Genomic DNA, 21469 nt, shown 5'->3' on the forward strand with positions numbered 1-21469 from the left:
CAGGAAGGAAAAGAGAAGAAAAAATTCACAGTTGAAGAAGCTAGAAAGAAAGCATGCTCTGAGTCTCGCATACCTCTGAATACAGCATTCCTTTAGCCTTCGATGAGTAACCCTACTCATTTCTCATGTCTTTACTTTACTTTCTTTAACCTCTGGAGAGCCCCAAGTTAGGTACCCCTCTTACATGTTCTCATAATTCTCTAGTGTACTTCCCTCACTGAAAACAGTTTCACATTGTACTGTAACTGCTATTTCCCACTAAATTATAAACTCTGAGAGGGTACAGATCAGGTGTTTTATTCACCATTATATCTCCAGTGGCTATTATCACATTTGACATATAGCAGGAGCTCAACAAAATCACTGCAAATGGTGACTGCAGCCATGAAATTAAAAGATGCTTACTCCTTGGAAGGAAGCATATGAAAAAGCAGAGACATTACTCTGCCAACAAAGGTCCATCTAGTCAAGGCTATGGTTTTTCCAGTGGTCATGTATGGATGTGAGAGTTGGACTATAAAGAAAGCTGAGTGCCGAAGAACTGACGCTTTGGAACTGTGGTGTTGGAGAAGACTCCTGAGAGTCCCTTGGACTTCAAGGAGATCCAACCAGTCCATCCTAAAGGAGATCAGTCCTGGGTGTTCACTGGAAGGACTGATGTTGAAGCTGAAACTCCAATACTTTGGCCTCCTGAAGCGAAGAGCTGAGTCACTGGAAAAGACCCTGAGGCTGGGAAAGATTGAAGGCAGGAGGAGAAGGGGACGACAGAGGATGAGATGGTTGGATGGCATCACTGACTCAATGGACATGAGTTTGGGTAAATTTTGGGAGTTGGTGATGCACATGGAGGCCCGGCAGGCTGTGGTCCATGGGGTCACAAAGAGTTGGATACGACTGAGCGACTGAACTGAACTGAACTGAGGAGCTCAACAAATATTTTCTGAATTAATGAATGAATGAAAAAATAGAAATAGAAAAGACCTGGAGAGAAATGGTGAGGAGGTAGGTCAATTAAAATAAATGGTCCCTACCTGTTTTTAAGATAATGTGAGTAGAGAGGTATCATTCATTCATTTATTCATTTTTTTCAACACATATTTATTGAGTATCTGCTGTTTCTAAGTCACTATGCTAAATGTCAACTATGCTAACTGTCAAAAACACAAAATTAAATAAGATATAGTCACCAAGCTGGTATTTGACATCTTATAGAGGCTTCCTCTTCAAAGACACATTATCTTCTGCCCAAGATTTAGACTATCTTTCCTGTCTAAAATTAATAGATGTCTATGATACTGTATCAAAATACACAAAAATGTTAATTTTCAGGAAAAAAGAAGAAAAATACTTGGTATTTGAGGCATGTGAAGGCTTGTTGAAGGAGGCATAGAAATAGTATCAAAAACTACCATACAGGGATTTCCCTGGTGGTCCAGTGGCTAAGACTCTGCACTCCCAATGCAGAGGGCCTAGGTTCGATCCCTGGTCAGGGAACTGGATCCCACATGCCACAACTAAGAGCTCGCATGCCACAGCTAAAGAACCCACACACCACAACAAAGATCGAGGATCCTGCATGCTGCAGTTAAGACCCGGAGCAGCCACATAAATAAATATTTAAAAAGTAAACCTACCGTATAATATGCATGAATGCTACGGCAGAAAGGTTCAAGGCATTAAAAAGACACAGCAAAAGATATTTAAAAACATAATAATTCTTTCAAAAAAAAAAAAAACATAATAATTCAGAATGAGACAAAATTAAGTGAGGAAGGGAAAAAAAAAAGTCACTCCAGGTAGAGGGGTACATCCTGTGTAAAACATGATACCCTGTGTACCTTACAAGTTCCACAGGGCTATACCCAAGGAAGCATGCTGAGGTGGTCTGGGAACAGTCTTTGTGGCTTAGATAAGAAGTGCAAACATTACCCTAAAAATCTATGTGATGGTATTAAAGGCTTATAAGCAAGAGAGTTACTAGCTTTGGAAAAATCACTTTTCTAAAGCATCCATTTTATGAATTATTCTGACAGCAGTGTCAACAATGAACTGGAGGAAAATCAGATTAGAGGCAAGTATAGTATATATTAAAAGGGGGATAAAGGGAATAGTGTATGCCTTTAAACTTACAAGTAACTTGGGATGCCTAAGTTTTGATTTGAAACAATTGAAGGTTAGTTGTAACTAGCAGTGCCCAGAAGGTACTGGGTCAACTTGAAATAATTATTCTAGCTATACGTCATCTACAGGATTCTTTGTCCTATTTTGGTGAAAAAAAAAATTGTTAACTTGAAAAAGGTCAACAAAGACATGTTGATCAAAATCATGGATACCACAAAGCTGAGAGGTCCACACAAAGTGTTAAATTTAACATTCTCTGAAACACAGATCACTATCCCCTGTAGAAACTGGTGATGGACATGGACGCCTGGCATGCTGCAGTCCATGGGGTCGCAGAGTCAGACATGACTGAGCAGCTGAACTGAACTGAAAGAAATTTTTAAAGCTATATAATAATGACTACAAAGAAAACAAGAGAGGAGATGAGAAAAGATGGAAGACAGACAACAGAATGAATCGGATACTACAGACAGCTAAAGCAGGGACTGAAGAGTGGCAGTGAAAACAGGGCTTATATGAAGACCTACACACCAAATGGATGAGGACAGTGGTCCTCCTTCAACCACTGGGCTCCCAGAATCTTGGTTGGTCTAATACTACATCCCTCAGTAAGAGACCGGAAAGTTCTTTTCTAAGAAAACCAAGTAGCCTAAAAGATAAGGCATATAGATACTGAAACTATTAGGTCTCCTAATAAAACATCTGTATCATTATCCAAATTGAAGGTCACCAAATGCCCAACTCAACAAATGAAAATAAAATAAAATAAAATCCCACCAAAACAAATCACTGTGAAATTCTGAAAGAGTAGGGTCAGAAAGAAGAGCCTATAGGCCTCCAGCAAGCAGAAAGAAGGTGGGGGTGGGGGAAAGGTCAGGAACTGGAATTCAATATAGAAGATTGATGAAAGGAATTCCCAGGAAAACAAGTGAAAGTGTGATGAGGGTATCTATGCAGAAGACCAAGAGAACAAACCAACCCAGACTTGAGAAGAGCAAAGAAGGAATCCGAGAGAGAAGACTACAAGAAAACCACTGATCCAAAGTACTGTCTGAGGCACCTGATGGTACTGAGACATTTTAAAGTTTTATTAAATGGTTTAGTAATAAATGTAAAAAATAAGAAGGACAGGGACATAGGAAAAAATAAGAGGAGTGCGATGGGGAGAGAAGGAAGCAATATATTAACCCTACAGAAAAAAACAAAAAGTGTGTACAAGGAAAGTCTGAAGATATTTCAACAGATTGAAATTTTGGTCAAATTTAAGCAAAATAAAACTAGAAGAAACAAACAGAAAACCAATACCAACTGGAAAGACAACACACTGTCTTGAAATAACTAAAAAAAATGGTTATTGGAGAAGGGCAGTACTAAGGACTAAAGCAGCAGTACTTGGCTCAAGAGAAGAAAAAAAAAAAAGACTTTTTAAGAGTTTCAATTGTGTAAAATGGAATGACTGACTGAGACATTAAGTAGCTCAGTCTTTACTCACACTTCTTTATACTCCCTTCCATGTTGTTTTAGAATTTACATCAGACCAGATCAGATCAGTCACTCAGTCGTGTCCGACTCTTTGCGACCCCATGAATCACAGCACGCCAGGCCTCCCTGTCCATCACCAACTCTCGGAGTTCACGCAGATTCATGTCCATTGAGTCAGTGATGCCATCCAGCCATCTCATCCTCTGTCGTCCCCTTCTCCTCCTGCCCCCAATCCCTCCCAGCATCAGAGTCTTTTCCAATGAGTCAACTCTTCGCATGAGGTGGCCAAAGTACTGGAGTTTCAGCTTTAGCATCATTCCTCCCAAAGAAATCCCAGGGCTGATCTCCTTCAGAATGGACTGGTTGGATCTCCTTGCAGTCCAAAGGACTCTCAAGAGTCTTCTCCAACACCACAGTTTAAAAGCATCAATTCTTCGGTGCTCAGCCTTCTTCATAGTCTAACTCTCACATCCATACATGACCACAGGAAAAACCATAGCCTTGACTAGACAGGCCTTTGTTGGCAAAGTAATGTCTCTGCTTTTCAATATGCTATCTAGGTTGGTCATAACTTTCCTTCCAAGGAGTAAGCATCCTTTAATTTCATGGCTGCAGTCACCATCTGCAGTGATTTTGGAGCCCCCAAAAATAAAGTCTGACACTGTTTCCACTGTTTCCCCATCTATTTCCCATGAAGTGGTGGGACCGGATGCCGTGATCTTCGTTTTCTGATTGTTGAGCTTTAAGCCAACTTTTTCACTCTCCACTTTCACTTTCATCAAGAGGCTTTTGAGTTCCTCTTCACTTTCTGCCATAAGGGTGGTATCATCTGCATATCTGAGGTTATTGATATTTCTCCCGGCAATCTTGATTCCAGCTTGTGTTTCTTCCAGTCCAGCATTTCTCATGATGTACTCTGCATAGAAGTTAAATAAACAGGGTGACAATATACAGCCTTGATGAACTCCTTTTCCTATGTGGAACCAATCTGTTGTTCCATGTCCAGTTCTAACTGTTGTTTCCTGACCTGCATACAAATTTCTCAAGAGGCAGATCAGGTGGTCTGGTATTCCCATCTCTTTCAGAATTTTCCACAGTTTATTGTGATGCACACAGTCAAAGGCTTTGGTATAGTCAATAAAGAAGAAATAGATGTTTTTCTGGAACTCTCTTGCTTTTTCCATGATCCAGCGGATGTTGGCAATTTGATCGCTGGTTCCTCTGCCTTTTCTAAAACCAGTTTGAACATCAGGAAGTTCACGGTTCACATACTGCTGAAGCCTGGCTTGGAGAATTTTGAGCATTACTTTACTAGCGTGTGAGATGAGTGCAATTGTGCGGTAGTTTGAGCATTCTTTGGCATTGCCTTTCTTTGGGATTGGAATGAAAACTGACCTTTTCCAGTGCTGTGGCCACTGCTGAGTTTTCCAAATTTGCTGGCATATTGAGTGCAGCACTTTCACAGCATCATGTTTCAGGATTTGGAATAGCTCAACTGGAATTCTATCACCTCCACTAGCTTTGTTAGTAGTGATGCTTTCTAACGCCCACTTACATACTGACCTGTATCTCTCCACTAGACTAAAAAGAAGAAACAAGTCCTATACAGCACCCAGCAGTGGCTGTCACATGGTGGCATTCAAAAGAAGCTTGTTAAATTAACAAATAAAAGAGCCTAAAGCTGAGCAGCCATTCAGTGGGGCACTACAGATGGGCCAGAAGATATGTAATTCACTGGGTCAGATGACCTTAAAGTCCTTTCTAACCCTGAGCTTGTATATGCCAAGCCATTAGGAGGTAAAATGAAACTAGCTCCTTGATTCCAAAATTACTTAGGTTATCACATTATAAAACTGTCCATACAAATCTATCCCTAAAAATATATTAGATAATCATACTTTAAATACAAAAAGAATGAGTTCTTTAGAACAAAAAAATACTCTATTAATCTATTAACATTAATATCATAGGTAAAGAGTTTTGCAAGTATAGAATCCATTTTTATATATTCAATTATAGTTAAGACGTATGTTTCCAAGAGACAGAATAAGATATTAAAGTACTGAACATAATGAAACAACCCAAATGCATGTGTGTGTGTTTATCAAACATGTACAGGTATATTAGATGCCATTCTTTAAAGACGATATTACTAGCTATAACCAAAGTCTATTTTGATTTCATGTATAAAAACTGTGGCTAAACTACATGTCCTTCAACAATATGCATAAATTAGCTTGTGGTTATTAAGGTTATCAGCACAATCCAACTCTTTTGTTAACTGTTCCTTAGCTTCTTGAAGCAGTTATAGGTTCACAACAAAATTGAACAGAAAGTACAAAGTTTCCATACCTCCCTCCTGCCCCCAAACAGCCTACAAGCTCCAGCATTGTGAACATCTTGCAGCAGTGGTACATTTGTTGAAACTGATGAACCTACGGTGACACATTATTATCACCCAGAGATCACAATTTAGAGTTCACTCTTGGTATTTCAGTGGTTTTTGAGAAATGTACAACATGTATCCACCATTATATCAAGCGGAATAGTTTCACTGCCCCCCAAAATTCTCTACCTATTCATCCTTCCCTCCTCCTCCTGATCCCTTGTAATCACTGATCATTTCACTGTCTCCCTGACTTTGTGCCCTTTCCAGAATGTCATACACTTATAATCGTACAACACGTACCCTTTTCAGGTTTGTATGTTTTCCTTGTTTGGGATTCCCAGGTGGCACTAGTGGTAAAGAACCCACCTGCCAACGCAGGAGGAATCAGAGATGCAGGTTCAGTCCCTGGTTAGGAAGATCCTCTGGAGGAGGAAATGAAAACCCACTCCAGTATATTTGCCTGGCATCCCATGGACAGAAGAACCTAGAGGGCTACAGTCCACGGGGTTGCAAAGAGTCTGACGCAGGCAGCATGCACATCTTTTACTGAGAGATATGCATTTAAAGTTCCTCCATGTCTTCACAGTTTGATAGCCCATTTCTTTTAAGCGCTAAATAATTTTCCATTGTCTAGATGTACCACAGTTTATTCATCCCATGAAAGGCAACTGGTTGCTTCCAACTTTTGGCAATTATGAATAAAGCTGTTATAAACATACACATGTAGACTTTTGTGTGGATGTTAACTTTTCGACTCATTTGAGTAAATAAGTAATAAGCACAATTGCTGGATTATATAGTAAAAGTATGTTTAGTTTGGTAAGAATCTGTCAAATGTCTTCCAAAGTGGCTGCACCGTTTTGTACTCCCAGCCAGCAATGAATGAGAGTCCCTGTTGTGTCACATCGTCTCCAGCATTTGGTGTTGTCATTGTTTCAGATTTTGGCCATTCTAATGGCTTCCCTGGTGGCTCAGCAGTAAAGAATCTGCCTGTAATCCAGGAGACTTGTAGGAGACGCGGGTTCGATCACTGGGTCGGGTCAGGAAGATCCCCTAGAGAAGAAAATGGCAGCCCACTCCAGTATTCTTGCCTTGGAAATCCCATGGACAGAGCAACCTGGCAGGCTATACTCCACAGGGTCACAAAGAGTCCCACATGACTGGGCAACTCAGCAACAAGTATCTAGAGGTATTCCATTGCTGTTTTACATTCCCCTGATGATGTATGATGTGCAGTATCTTTTCATATGCTTACTTGCCATCTGTATACTTCCTTTCGTGAGGTTCCTATTAAGGTCTTCAGCCCATTTTTAATTGGTTTGTTCATTTTCTTATTGTTAGGTTTTAAAAGTTCTTTGTATATTCTGGGTAACATTCCTTATCATATATGCTTTTACAAATATTTTTTCCCAGTCTATAACTTGTCTTCCTTATCTTGACAGTGTCTTTCATAGAGGAGAAGTTTTTAATTTTGATGATGTCCAGCTTATCAAATATTTCATGGATCACGTCTTTGGTGTTATATCTAAAAAGTCACTGCCATACCCAAGGTTATCTAGATTTTCTCCTATGTTGTATTCTAAGGTTTTCATACCTTTGTGTTTTTCTCTAGGTCTATGATCTGCTTTGAGTTAATTTTTTTCAATGTGTCTGTGTCTAGGGCCCCTTTAAGGCCTGTGTCTAGGGCCCCTTTAAGGCCTGGGCCTCGGGCCCCTTTAAGGTCTGTGTCTCGGGCCCCTAGGCCTTAGCCTGTGTCTCGGGCCCCTTTAAGGCCTGTGTCTCGGGCCCCTTTCTTCACGTGAATGTCCACTGGCTTTGGTGCTTCAGTACCATCTGCTGATGCAACTATCTTTTCTCCATGGTACTGCCTTTACTCCTTTATCAAAGACCACTAGACTCTATTCATGTAGATCTATTTCCAAACTCTATTCTGTTCCATTTATCTGTCTATTCTTTCACCAATCCCACACCACTGTCTTGATTTCGATAGATTTACAGAAAGTCTTAAATTCAGGTAGAATTACTTCTCTGAATTTGTTCTTTTCCTTCAATATTATATTTTCTGGAACTTCTGTCCCTTTATAAAAACTTTAGAATCGTTCTCTCAATATCCACAAAATAATTTGCTGTGATTTTGACTGAGACTGTACTAAATGTATAAATTAAGCAGGGAAGAACTGACATCTTGACGATAACGAACCACTCTACATATGAACATGGAATATCTCGCCACTTATTTAGCTCTTCCTTAATTTTTTTCATTAGAGTTTTATAGTTTTCCTCATATACAGTTGTATATATTTTGTTAGATTTATGTCTAAGTATTTCATTTTTTTGGAAGTGCTAATATACGTGATATTGAGTTTTTAAATTCCCCTTGTTCACTGCTGGTATATAAGAAAGTGATGGACTTTTATACATTAACCATGTATCATGCAGCCTTCCTATAATAGTTTATTTTTTGGTGCATTTTTCATATAGACAATCATGTCACCTTCAAATGAAGTTTTCTTTCTTCCTTTCCAGTTTTTGTATCTTTATTTCCTTTTCTTACCTTACTGCAATCGTGAGAACTTTCAGTAGGATGCTGAAAAGGAGGGATGAGAAAGGACATCCTTGCCTTGATCACGATCTTAGAGGGAAACTTCAAGATTCTCAGCATTAAAGATGATGCAAACTATAGGAGCTCTATAAAAGCGCATTATCAAGTTGAGACATTTTCCCTCGATTCCTAATTTGCTGAGAGTTTTTATCATGAATGGGTACTGGATTATGCCATATGTTTTTTCATAGTCAATTGAGAAGATGAAGTGATTTTTCTTCTTTAGCTTGTAGATATGCTGGATAACATTAATTGACTTTGAAATATCAAACCAGCCTTGCACACATGGGATAAATACCATTTGGTCACAGGACATAGCTCTTTCTATACATTATTAGATTCAAAATTCCTAATATTTTTGTTAGGCTTTATTTACTATGTTTATGAGAGACACTGGTCTATAACTTTCATTTCTAGTAATATCTTTACTTCTGTTGTTAAGCTAACACTGGCCTCAGTGATTGAGTTAGAAAGTATGACCACTGCTTTGATCTTCTGGAAGAAATTATAGAATTGGTTCAATCTCTTCCCTAAATGTTGGTGGGATTCACCAGTGAATCCATCTAGGCCTGATACTTTCGACTTTAGAAGCTTATTAATTATTGGTTCAATTTTTTTTAATAGATATAGACCTACTCAGATTGAATATTTCTTGTGTGAGTTTCAGCAGACTATGTCTTTCAAGGAACCGGTCCATTTCATCTAGATTATTAACTTTGTGTGCACAGCATTTTTCACAGTATTCCCTTAATACTTTTTTAAGGTTTATGCCTAAAGTGAGGTTCTCTCTTACGTCTCTGATCTTAAAAATTTGTATCTTTTCTCTTTTTTTATTAGTTAACCTAGATAAAAGCTTATTGACTTTTTAACAGAACCAGGTTTGGGTTTTGTTGATTTTCTTTTTTGATTTCCTGTTTTCAATTCTTATGATTTCTGCCTTAATTTTTATTATTTCTTTTCTTCTGTCTGTGCATGCCTGCTAAGTCGCTTCAGTCGTGTCTGACTGTTTGCAATCCCATGGACTGTAGTCCACCAGGCTCTTCTGCCCTGGAATTCTCCAGGCAAGAATACTGGAGTGGGTTGCCATGCATTCCTCCAGGGAATCTTCCTGACCTGGGGATAGAACTCATGTCTCTTACATCTCCTGCACTGGCAAGAGGATTCTTTACCACTAGTGCTACCTGGGAAGACCCAGTGTTAGTCACTCAGTCATGTCCAACTCTTTGCAATCCCATGGACTATAATCCGCCAAGCTGCTCTGTCCACGGAATTCTCCGAGCAAGAATAATGGAGCAGGTAGCCATTCCCTTCTCCAGGGGATCTTCCCAACCCAGGGATCGAACTTGGGTCTCTTGCATTGCATGTGGATTCCTGAATCCATGCCTGGTGGACCACAGTTCATGGAGTTGCAAAGAGTTGGACATGATTGGGCGACTCCCTATTTATTTTGCTCTTCTTTTTCTCATTTCCTAGGATGGAAACTTAGATAATTGACATTAAATCTTTCTTCAATTTTAATATATGCATTCAATGCTGTCAATTTCCTTCTAAGCACCACTTTCACTACATCTCACAAATGTGAATTGTTTATTTCTCCTTTCAGCTTTATCAGTTTTCTGAATGTGCACATCAGTATACTACTACTAATATACCAAACTTATATACGGTGAATGCATGTCTAGGGCCGCTACATGTTCTTAGTGGATTAACCCTTTTATCATTATAAAATTTTCCTGTCTCCGGTTAATTTTCTTTGCTCTGAAGCCAATTTTTACATTTTCTGTTTGTTCTCTTTGTTTTTTCTATTCTCTTTTTCTTGCCTTCCTGTGGGTTACTTGAATGCTTTTCAGAATTGCATTGGGTTTATCTAGAGTATTTTTTAGTGTATCTCTCTCTACTCTAGCCATCAGATACAAATAACATCGCTGCCTACTGGTGTCATCATTTTACCATTTCAAATGAAGTGCAGAAACCTTACATTCCTTTATACGCCTTCATTTATAATTATCTTAACTATTTTCTCTTCACACTTTTAGAACTACATCAGGCCCTCATGAAGCAGGCCACCCAGGGCTGGTGCTCTGTGACAAGCTGGAGGGAGGGGGCGGGGCGCAGTGGGAGGACGGGGGGACACGGGTATACCTGTGGCCCATTCATGTTGATGTATGGCAAAAGCCATCACAATACTGTAAAGTAATTATCCTCCAATTAAAATAAATAAATGATTTTTTTTTAAAGGAACTACATCAGACAGGATACTTTTTGTTCAACCATAAAACAACTTAGAATACTCCAGAGGGAAAGGAAAACATCCACTCGTATTTCAGTCTTTTGTTCTTTCTTCCTTCTTAATATTTTAGAATTCCTGCTTTTATTATTTCCTTTCTGTTCAGAGAACTTACTTAAGCTATTCTCTCACAGCAGACTATCAAGTGGCAAATTCCCTTAGTGTTGCTTCATCCTTTTCTTCAGCCTTCAGAAGGGCCAATTTCCCCTTCATTCTTGAACGCTATTTTTCAGGACATAGAAACGGGGCTGACGGTTCTTCAGCACTCCAGTGCTGTGCCACGTCCGCACAGCCTTGGTGGTTTCTGGTGAGAAATCCACTGCCATTTGAACTGTTTCTCCTCAAGAAGTAAAGTGTTGCTTTCCTTGCACCGCGTTAAAATGAAAGATTTTCCAATCCCAGTTAAAGAACAGAAAGTCACTTACTCCTCTTTGAATTCTGGACCAAGACACAACGACGTAATTACTGTCCCTCTGGGTAAGGACATCTGAGCGTCTTGAACCACGATACTAGATGGCAGTCTCACGTTATACCAGTAGGTGTCACTCTACATATGATGCATTAAAAGTCACTTAAGTCTCAATTGCATCCCTTCAACAAATATTGACCAAGTGTCCATTATGTGCCAGGCATGATTCTGGATGCTGATATTATAAAGGTGAACAAGAAAGACATGATCTTATTTCCATGAAGCTCACAGTCTAGATATTAATGAACAAATCTGCTTTACTTGTTTTCATTATAAAAGTCTGTCAAATTCTATTCCAAAGGAAATTTTATTTTCCTAAGTTATTAGAGAATAACATTTAAAATAGCTCTTAAAGAACATATAATAATTAAACAGAATTAGAGAATCTATGTTCAGTACAGGTGAGATTGGGGCTTCCCTGGTGGCTCAGTGGTAAAAAATCCACCTGCCAATGCAGAAGACACGGGTTCGAGCTCTGGGTCAGGAAGAGCCCCTGGAGGAGGAAATGGTAACCCACTCCAGTATTCTTGCCTGGGAAATCCCATGCACAGAGGAGCCTAGTGGGCTACAGTCCATGGGGCTGCAGAAGAGTTGGACACAACTTAGCAACTAAACAACAGGTGAGATTAATGTATCCAGTTTATTTTCTAGAATTGACACAACACTTCTCTCCCAAACTTTTAAGTTTCTAAAACCCAAATATTAGGTACCCTTCATTACAATGGAGAATTAATCTTAAAAAAAATTCAAAGTTTTTTAAAATCCACCTATTCATGTTTTTACAAGAGACTATTACAAATTTTTAAAGATTATTTGCAAAGTTTATTAATTCCAAAGTACAGATTTCTTTATTTCTACTTAGAAAAGTTAAAACGTCCACTTCTAAACACCAACATACTCCCCCAGTTAAGAGAACAAAGATAATAGTGAATTATCGTTCTCAGCATAGAACTTAGGGATTCCTCCACTGTCAACACCCTTATTTGGATAAACATGTGAGACTCATAGCTATTACCAGGACTTAAAGGTGACCTGCTCATGGTTAAGAGTCGAGCAATGAAAGGTCATATTTGTCAAAATAAACAGATCTAAGACAGGGAGCAGACACGGTACCTCAAAAAAGTATATTTGCCTGCACAGAAATCCAAGAACTTTTAATTAATCCAAGAAATATTTAACTGCTATTTTACTTCTCTGAATTCTCAAACAGAATTTTCTCTAATCTGGGAAGGCTAGAAAAAAATATGGTTAAGGAAATATTTCAGGATCAAAAGTTCTATTGCTTAGAATTCTTTAACTTGAAAATTTAGTCAAATAAATTTCTCTGAGACAAACTGATGCTGATAAGAATTTTAAAAGACCACAACATCTTCATGTAATATCTAACCTAATATTCCTTTTGAAATACCTCAAACTCTTAGTTAGTATTCAAATTACCTGAAATATATTCCACATTATTCAACTTTAGCTTAGAATCACACACATACTTTAGAACACAAGAAGCAGTGAATGAATGCGAAGTTATAAATAAACACTAAGGTGCTTCATAAAGGATTGACTGACATTAAAAAGATTAAATTAATTTATATCTAATATTAAGGCATTTTCTTTCACTTTTAAAGGTATTAAAATAGTGGTGGTTGACCAAAAATATTTAAAACTGGCTTAGTGGGTATGATTTTACAATTACTCAAAAGCTTTCTGATGCCCCAGCACTGTTGTCTGGCATATCTGAGATATCTGATGCTATCGCAGTACTTGGATTTCAAATATAAAAATATGAGTGTGTAAAAGGGGATTTAGTGTACAGGGAAAAAAACACAGCTCTTGGTGTTACAATGATCCTGGTTTGAATTCCAGTACTACCTCAAATAGTTCTATGTGACTCTGAGGGCAAGTTATTTAAACTGTTCTAAACATCACTTTTCCACCAAGATGCAAATAACAGGGCTGAAAAAGGATTATGCTGTTTATACTGTAAACATACATAAAACATTGTATTATGTTGTTTATATTACATAAAATGCCTAATACACAGTCTGATACATAGTAGGTACTCAAGAAACAGTATTTATTAGGAGAGCACCATTCTTTTTAACCACTAGACTGACTATACCAGTTAATGCTGAACAACTACTGACTCACTAGTTTTTGTAACTAACACACAGTATCTTTACTGCTATAACAGGTTTATAAAATCAAACTCTTTACTAGACTGAATGCCAACAAATAAGCACCTTCTCCTTTAACATAACATATTTTGCATGACCTTACACGAATTGCTTAGATAAAAGCTTTTTCTTTTCTGCTTTTGTTATTTTAAAGTGCAGATGCATTTGAGTCATTTTCTCCTTTTGTTTCATATCCTTAAGATCCAAAGCTTCAAAGACATAATGTCAGCATGCAGTCGATTTATTACTGAACTCTTGAAGAGACACTGAAGAATTACCTTGTCAATCACCCCAAGGACTCTGAAGGCCTTCAGCTCCTCGGCAGGGCTCCTTAGGTTCCAAGGGGGCCTTGAACTTAGTGATCCTGGAGGCTAATGGAAGATATCAAAGATTACACATCAATCAGGGAGGTACTTGAAGGAAGACTGCCTGCTGAAGCAAATGCCAGGCCAAAGGAACTAAATTTATCATAAATCAGAGAATGGAAAGATGAAACGAGGAAGTTTCTGTTTGTCTGTAACATAAAGTAAAAAATAAAATAAAAAATGAAAGAAATCAAAAAGAAAAAGCAAGAAAAAAGTCCCAAGTAAATAAATCATGATAACACTGGAAACAAGATTTTAAAAAAGAAAAATTAATGAGCTGATACAGTTTCCAGAGCAACAATTCAATTCAGAACTGTACAGCTATAATGCAACTTTGTAACAAATGCATAACTGAACCAACAATCAATCACAGCCTTATATTTGCCCCAGAAGGCTCAAGAGCAATTTAGAAGAAAAAGACTAAAAAACAATAGATAAACTTGGGGAGAGAGGGAACATAAGTCATTTTCTCTCATCATAAGACTACAGTTCTTTAATGCTACTTTTTAAATATATACTATGTATGTTAAGAGAGACTGGCAAATTTAAGGTCAACCAGAATTGCTAATAATGGTGAAGAATTAAGAAACTCTATCCCATAACCAATAATTATTAGAACTGAGATTGGTTAAGCCTAGAAAAGAGATGATTTACAGAAGAAAATGTCTTTTAAATATTTGAACACTTGTGATGTGGAAAACTTCATCTGTTCACCATAATAAAAAGTGCAAAAAAGATCAATGAATACAGAAGGGATATTTCAGTACCACTTACAATAAAAGAATAATCCTAACTTCCCATCCACTGGTCTTAGTTTTTCACTACCAGTCATATAAAACATTAGGCTAGATAAATTCCAAAGACCTTTCCATTGGCATTCACAATCAGAAAGCAATCCTTTATTAACCTTTATATTAAAATGGTGATGCGATGACAGGACACACAAAGCCTTATTATATCTTCAAAACAGACCCTTCTGTTGTCAACAATCTGTTAGAATACAGAGGAAACATTTATCGCCCCACTGAGTAGCTACTGATAAATCACCTGGCTAACCAAATGTTATGATTACTGGAGTTACTGAGCTACCATTTTCGATACTTCAAGTCCTCGTGCAGCCCAACATCACTAGACAAGAAGCTCCTTGGGAACAGGAAGTAGGCCTTATTCACCTGTATGTTCACAGCAGCTAGCATGCTGGTTGGAAGCAAAGAGGAGGAGCAGAAAAGAAAGGAAGGAGGAAGAGAGGAGAGTGACAACTGAGGGAGGTCACATAGACTAATTAGGTGTCTTTAATAGCTACGAAAACTATCACTGTGCAATTAGCTTTCAAAATTTTTTTTGTTTGTTCTTAGGTTTAGCAAGCAAACACTAACTATAATATGCCTAAAGAGGTGGTTTTTTAAAAAAAGATAACTATTTACTTTTTAAAGAAACTTGAGAATGTTGGTGATAATGGCAACTCAACAGGGTAATAACAATCTTTTCAGTTCAGTTCAGTTGCTCAGTCGTGTCCGACTCTTTGCGACCCCATGAATCACAGCACGCCAGGCCTCCCTGTCCATCACCAACTCCCAGAGTTCACTTAGACTCACATCCATCGAGTCGGTGATGCCATCCAGCCATCTCATCCTCTGTCGTCCCCTTCTCCTCCTGCCCCCAATCCCTCCCAGCATCAGAGTCTTTTCTAATGAGTCAACTCTTCACATGAAGTAGGTGGCCAAAGTACTGGAGTTTCAGCTTTAGCATCATTCATTTCTACTTCTAGGATATGTTTCCAAAAAATTATATTTTTAATATCTCACTTATATTAAGTGCTGAGCTAGATGACATAAAACACAGATACATCTCTGTCTCCCTAAAGCTTAAAATCCAAGGGGGAATTTTTAAGGCTAGAAAAACACTTAGCAGGGCATTTTAATAGAAATGAAACAGAAATACAGACTCTTCTCTTTTAATCTATGTTATATTATTTCATCTTCATATCTCACCCTGGTCTGAGTGTAGTACTTACAAGAAGTTATCATTATAATCCCATTTTACAGATAAATAAAAGGAAGTTCAGAATGGTTGGGAGTTTACAGTCAGAAAGAGTAGTGAAAGATCCCAGACTAGATCCCAACTCCTTACATGAAATTGCAGTCCTTCTGTTACACAACACATTCTGATGATTAAAAATTCAGCTCTGCCTACTCTATTATCAAGGAAGCATAAGAACCGCTTGTGATTTTTGTAAAAGGAATGGCTAGAAAACGTCATAAGAGGAAAAAGAATAATATGGCCAAACATGTCCAATATCCCTATCTCCTACTTATCCCTCTTATTCACTGATGTCATAGGATCTTTCCGTTTCCAAGGAAAGTTATCAGTTCACTTTATCAATCTCAACAGCAGACAGAAAACCACAAGCTCTCTACTGTGTCTTTCAATAAATGACCATGCCCACCATGTGCATGATAATTTAAAGGGATAAAAATCATCAAAAGACACAGTCCCTAGTTTCAAGACATTTACAATTTACTTGAAGAGATAAGCTAAACACATGAAAAGTTAAATAACAGTAAAACATTTTTTAAAAATAGAGATAAGTCACTAGTCAATGTATGATAAACTGTGGTCTCAGAAAGAAGTGAAATCAAAGGGGATTTTAAATGTTACGTAGAAATTAGGTTAGGAAAGGATATTATACATAGGACTGGGGGAAAAAACTGGCTTGGTAGGGGGGAAATGTTGAAAATGTAGAACAGAGGAAAATAAAATTACACATTTAAGGTTGGTTGGTCTTACTGCCTTTAACAGGCCTTGAATGCCAAGAAGAAAAGTCTGGACTATGTTCTCCAGAATCTAGAAAACAAGTTTTTGTATGAGAAGCAACTCAACGAAACAGTATTTAGTAAGGTTACTTTTGCAAAGACAGGAATGGTGAAATTGTAATGGGGAAAGACCAAAGGCAAAGTGATCATTCAAGTTCTCTTTCTACTTTAACCATCTATAAAAGTCTAAGATCAGAGAAATGAACAAAGAAAGATCATGAAATAAAATCATCAATAAAAAATCCTGTATTTCTGATATGCAGTGTTTAAATTGGGCAGAATCCCTATAGATCTATTCCTTTTTTTAGATGGCAAAAGGAAACATAAATCCACAGAATTTTAAGAACAGAAGAGGCAGAGATCAAGTCCAACACTCTTTTTTTTTTTTTCAGATGAGAAAACTGAAAAGCAGCAAGGTTTAGCAATCTGGCTAAGATGACAAAACTAAATAATAGATAAGGGGGATTAGATCTTATTTATATAATTACATAACACTGTTAAAGGAAACTTCAGCAGATACTGTTGGGGCAGGGTAAATGAAAATATTTCCAGGCAATATGGCTCATTTCCTTAAGGAAGAAAAGAAAAATTTTACTTCTTTGTATCGGCTACAATATCAGAAGATGCCTAGAGAAACAAAAAGTTCAAAACTAAATACAGGAGGTGTGGAAGCAGGGGGGAAACACAAGAAGATGTGATAATCCACCAACTTTCAGAAGCAAAGATGGCAAGAATGTATCACTCAACTGTTCCAGCCTATGGCAGACCCTGTTAGTCCATACTCTGTCTTGCAACGCAGGGCTCTTGGCAGCCACCATCAGTGGATCAGAGTTACCAGCACCTAGTGAGACCTGTTTACTATCACTGTCTGACACTGTCTACATGGCGGAAGTGAAGCTTGCCTTTGTTTTCACTTGGGTTCTTTTTAAGTTGTTACTTATCCAGCCCAGAGTGTTTTTACTTGATATTATTCCCTTTTCTCAATGAGATCTAGCTCAATTCTTAACTATCTGTTAGTGAGGTACTTTTCAAACTTTTAACATGCATGCGCATCACCTGAGGACTTGGTGAAAGTGGAGATTCAGACCCAGTCAGTTCGTGGTAGAGCCCACGAATCTGCATTTCCCAGAAGCTACCAGGTGATGCTGAGCTGCTGGTCCACCAACTGTATGAGGAACAGGGTTAGCTGCTCGTCCTTAAATACCCTGAGAGTTAAGTCAGCATTATCTGGGCGGGAACAAGCAGTCAAAGGCAGAAGCAAAGTTCTACCAGGAACATATCAAGAATCCACACTCTGAACCATGACAGCTAACTGCACTAGTTTCTGAACTTGGCTTCATCTGTAGATTTTTGGCTTTGCCGAGACTTTCCCTGGCAACCTATTAACCCCCAATACTCAACCTCCTAAACAAGTCTCTCTTAGGTCACATTTCAAGCATGACTCCTAACTGCCGTCCTATTACTGATCTGGAGTGCACCTGCCTGCCATCTTTGCTTTGCCCACGTCTCATTAAGGGTGACACGACACTCATTCTAAAGTATTTGCTGAAGAAGAATTGAGACATACCAGTGATACTAGTTAACAAAATGCACAACGGTGAAATACTTTCAATATTATAGCAACTATACTCAGAATCTATGAAATACTCAGGAAATGCATACATTCTACACACAACTGTCCCTGGAACCAATACACAGGAGACTGATTCCAGGATCCCCATGAATACTAAAATGCACAGATGCTCAAGTCCCTTATATAAAATGGTGTCGTAGTTATATAACCTACGCACATCCACCCATATATATTTTAAATCATCTCTAACTACTTATAACACCTAACGCAATTCAAATGTTATGTCAGTAGTTGCTGGCACGCAGCAAATTCAAGTTTTGTTTTTTAGAACTTTCTAGCATTTTGTCTCCCCAACTATTTTCAGTGTGTAGTTGGTTTAATCCACAAATGTGGGGCCCATGCGTACAGAAGGCCCACTGGGTTTCCATTCATACCTTATAACTGCAAGTAAAAACTGCATTCATACTTTAGAAACTACACAATCTTTTATGTCCTAAATTTAGACCATTTACTTTTTCTAAATTTCATTGATCTTGAGTTTTAAATTCCTAGAGCTAAAAATAGCAAATGAGCTATTCCATGTCTTTTACAGGGAAATCTCCTCTAAAACTAGTAACTCTTAAATCATTCAAAGTCATCTACAGTTCAACAAAAGGAAAAAGAAATCCATCTCCTTTAGTTAAAACTGCAACTTTAAGTGAAAGTTTTAGTCATTCAGTCGTATCCAGCTCTTTGCAACTCCATGGACTGTAGCCCACCAGGTTCCTCTATCCATGGAATTCTCAGGACAAGAATACTAGAGTGGTTTGCCATTTCCTTCTCCAGGGGATCTTCCTAACTCAGGGATCGAACCCAGGTCTCATAAACTGCAGGTGAATTCTTTATCATCTGAGCCACTGTATCTTTAGTTTATGCAAAGCTCATTTCTTTCTTTCTTTTTTTTTTTTTTTTGAGATTTGGTCTTTAAATTTCCTCGGAGCTTTTTAGTAATGAAAAAAAGAAAGAGTAGGATAGTGCTTTTGTTCCTTTCTGTCCTCTTTTTGAAAAAGATATTATCAACAACAACTGGAAAAATTTGGAACTTTTTTATTTACTGCATGAGAGTCTCAAATAAATTCAATAAAGCAAAAGCTTGAACCATCACAGAAAACTCAGTAAGTAAAGTAAGTCATGACCTAGACTGCCCCAAAGGAAAAACAGTGATCAACAAAAAAATTCAAAACTGAAAAGGAAGATTCTTTTATTTTCTTAATAAACAGGCTAGAAACAAATGTTTGTGTGTTCAAAAAAGAAAAATATCTGCTCTGCAGAGAATTAAAGACTTGCCAAAAATCATTTAAATCAATTCACTTGTTGTATGGGTTGACACTATAGTCCAAATATGGTTAAAGAAGAGAAATAAATTCATCAAGCTAATCAAGAACCTCCAAAAGACATTTTACATTAAATTTCAGACAAGAAATAACCAAGCACGTCTCTAACCTAAATAAAGGCCAGGTTTAACAGAGTAAGGGCTTCCCAGGCGGCACAGTGACAGAACCTGCCTGCCAAAGCAGGAGACGCAGGAGATGCGGGTTCAATCCCCGGGTCCAGAAGATTCCCCTGGGGAAGGAAACTGTAACCCATTCCAGTATTGTTGCCTGGAAAATCCTATGAATAGAGGAACCTGGAGGTCCATGGGGGTCACAAAGAGTTTCAGACACGATTGAGCCACAGGTATGTGTGCGCGTGCGCGCACACACACACACACATTAATACAGTAAAATACAAAAGTGAAAATAAAAAGTAAATGCTTACTCTAAAAGAAAAACACCTTGCTGTTAATTGCCTAAGAATTGAGGGAAAAAATCCTAACATATCAAATCTAATTCACTAGGTACCCCTTTTTAACCCCTGCCGATACAAGTTTTATTATTCTACATGGCTCTTACAATTCTAACGCTTGTTACCTCAATGATGCACATATACTGGCTCCTCAATTGTGCTTTGGGGCAGTGGTCCCAAACCTCTTTGGCACCAGGGACTGGCTTCATGGAAGACAATTCTTCCATCGGCCGGGCTGGAAGGGGGACGGTTTGGGGACGATTCACGCACATTCCATTCACTGTGCACTTTGTTTCTCGTATTATTACATTAACTCCATCTCAGATCATCAGGCCTTAGATCCAGAGGCTGGGAAACCCTGCTTTAGGTGTGCAAGAGCAGAGACTGTGTGGATGCAACTCCAACGCACACCTAGTTTGATAATGTACACACAGAGTCTTAGATGCTAGTGAATTTATATAATCTAATACAATCAGCTTCCCTATACTAAATCTCTTTTGATTTATTTTCATTTAAAGCTATGCCTGAAAGAAAATTCTGACTGATACACATCATGGTTCCTTTCTCAAAGTCAAAAGTTACACGGCAGGCTTTATATACTTATTTGCTTAATAAGTTATTCCCTTATAAAAGTGATTATGGGGAACTGTAACAGAGAATGTATAAATAGGGAGCTTGAATGAGTAAGGATGAGTAGAAATGCCAGGCTGGATGACTCACAAGCTGGAATCAAGACTGCTGGGAGAAATACCAACAACCTCAGATATGAAGATGATACCACTCTAATGACAGAAAATGAAGAGGAATTAACGAGCCTCTTGATGAAAGTCAAAGAGGAGAGTGAAAAAGCTGGCTTGAAACTCAACATTAAAAAAACTAAGATCACAGCATTCAGCCCCATCACTTCGTGGCAAATAGCTGGGGAATAAAATGGAAACACAGTGACAGATTTTATTTTCTTGGGCTCTAAAATCATTGTGGATGGTGACTGCAGCCACAAAATTAAGAGACGCTTGTTCCTTGGAAGAAAAGCTACAACCAATCTAGAGAGCATATTAAAAAGCAAAGACATCACTTTGCCAATAAAGGTCCATACAGTCGACTAAAGCTATGTTTTTTCCCGTAGTCATGTATGGATGTGAGAATTGGACCATAAAGAAGGCTTAGCACCAGAGAATTCATGCTTTCAAATAGTGGTGCTGGAGAAGACTCTTGAGAGACCCTTAGACTGCAGTCTATCCTAAAAGGAATCAACCCTGAATAGTCATTGGAAGGACTGATGCTGAAGCTCCAACACTTTGCCACCTGATGCGAAGTGATGACGCACTGGAAAAGATTCTGATGCTGGGAAAGATTGAAGAGGACGGCAGAGG

At 38.2% G+C, this 21469-nt stretch overlaps 1 protein-coding gene and 1 non-coding gene across 8 annotated transcripts in view; one reads left to right on the forward strand and one right to left on the reverse strand.

Moving 5' to 3' along the window:
* RPS6KC1 (ribosomal protein S6 kinase C1) overlaps positions 1-21469 on the reverse strand; it is a 204001-nt gene that overhangs the window by 60499 nt on the left and 122033 nt on the right. For 5 of the 7 annotated variants that reach the window (XM_070768600.1, XM_019976168.2, XM_070768598.1 and 2 more), the window contains one exon: positions 13800-13892. The exons of the other annotated variants lie outside the window; for them this stretch is intronic. In XM_070768600.1, the coding sequence (XP_070624701.1) occupies positions 13800-13892 (93 nt within the window). The remainder of the gene's footprint in view (positions 1-13799; positions 13893-21469) is intronic. 7 annotated transcript variants of the gene reach the window in all.
* On the forward strand, positions 1422-1494 carry TRNAG-CCC (transfer RNA glycine (anticodon CCC)). The gene has a single exon. It is a non-coding gene; the product is annotated as a tRNA-Gly (tRNA).

Source organism: Bos indicus, chromosome 16 (genome assembly GCF_029378745.1).
Source record: "Bos indicus isolate NIAB-ARS_2022 breed Sahiwal x Tharparkar chromosome 16, NIAB-ARS_B.indTharparkar_mat_pri_1.0, whole genome shotgun sequence".
Taxonomy (NCBI): Eukaryota; Metazoa; Chordata; class Mammalia; order Artiodactyla; family Bovidae; genus Bos; species Bos indicus.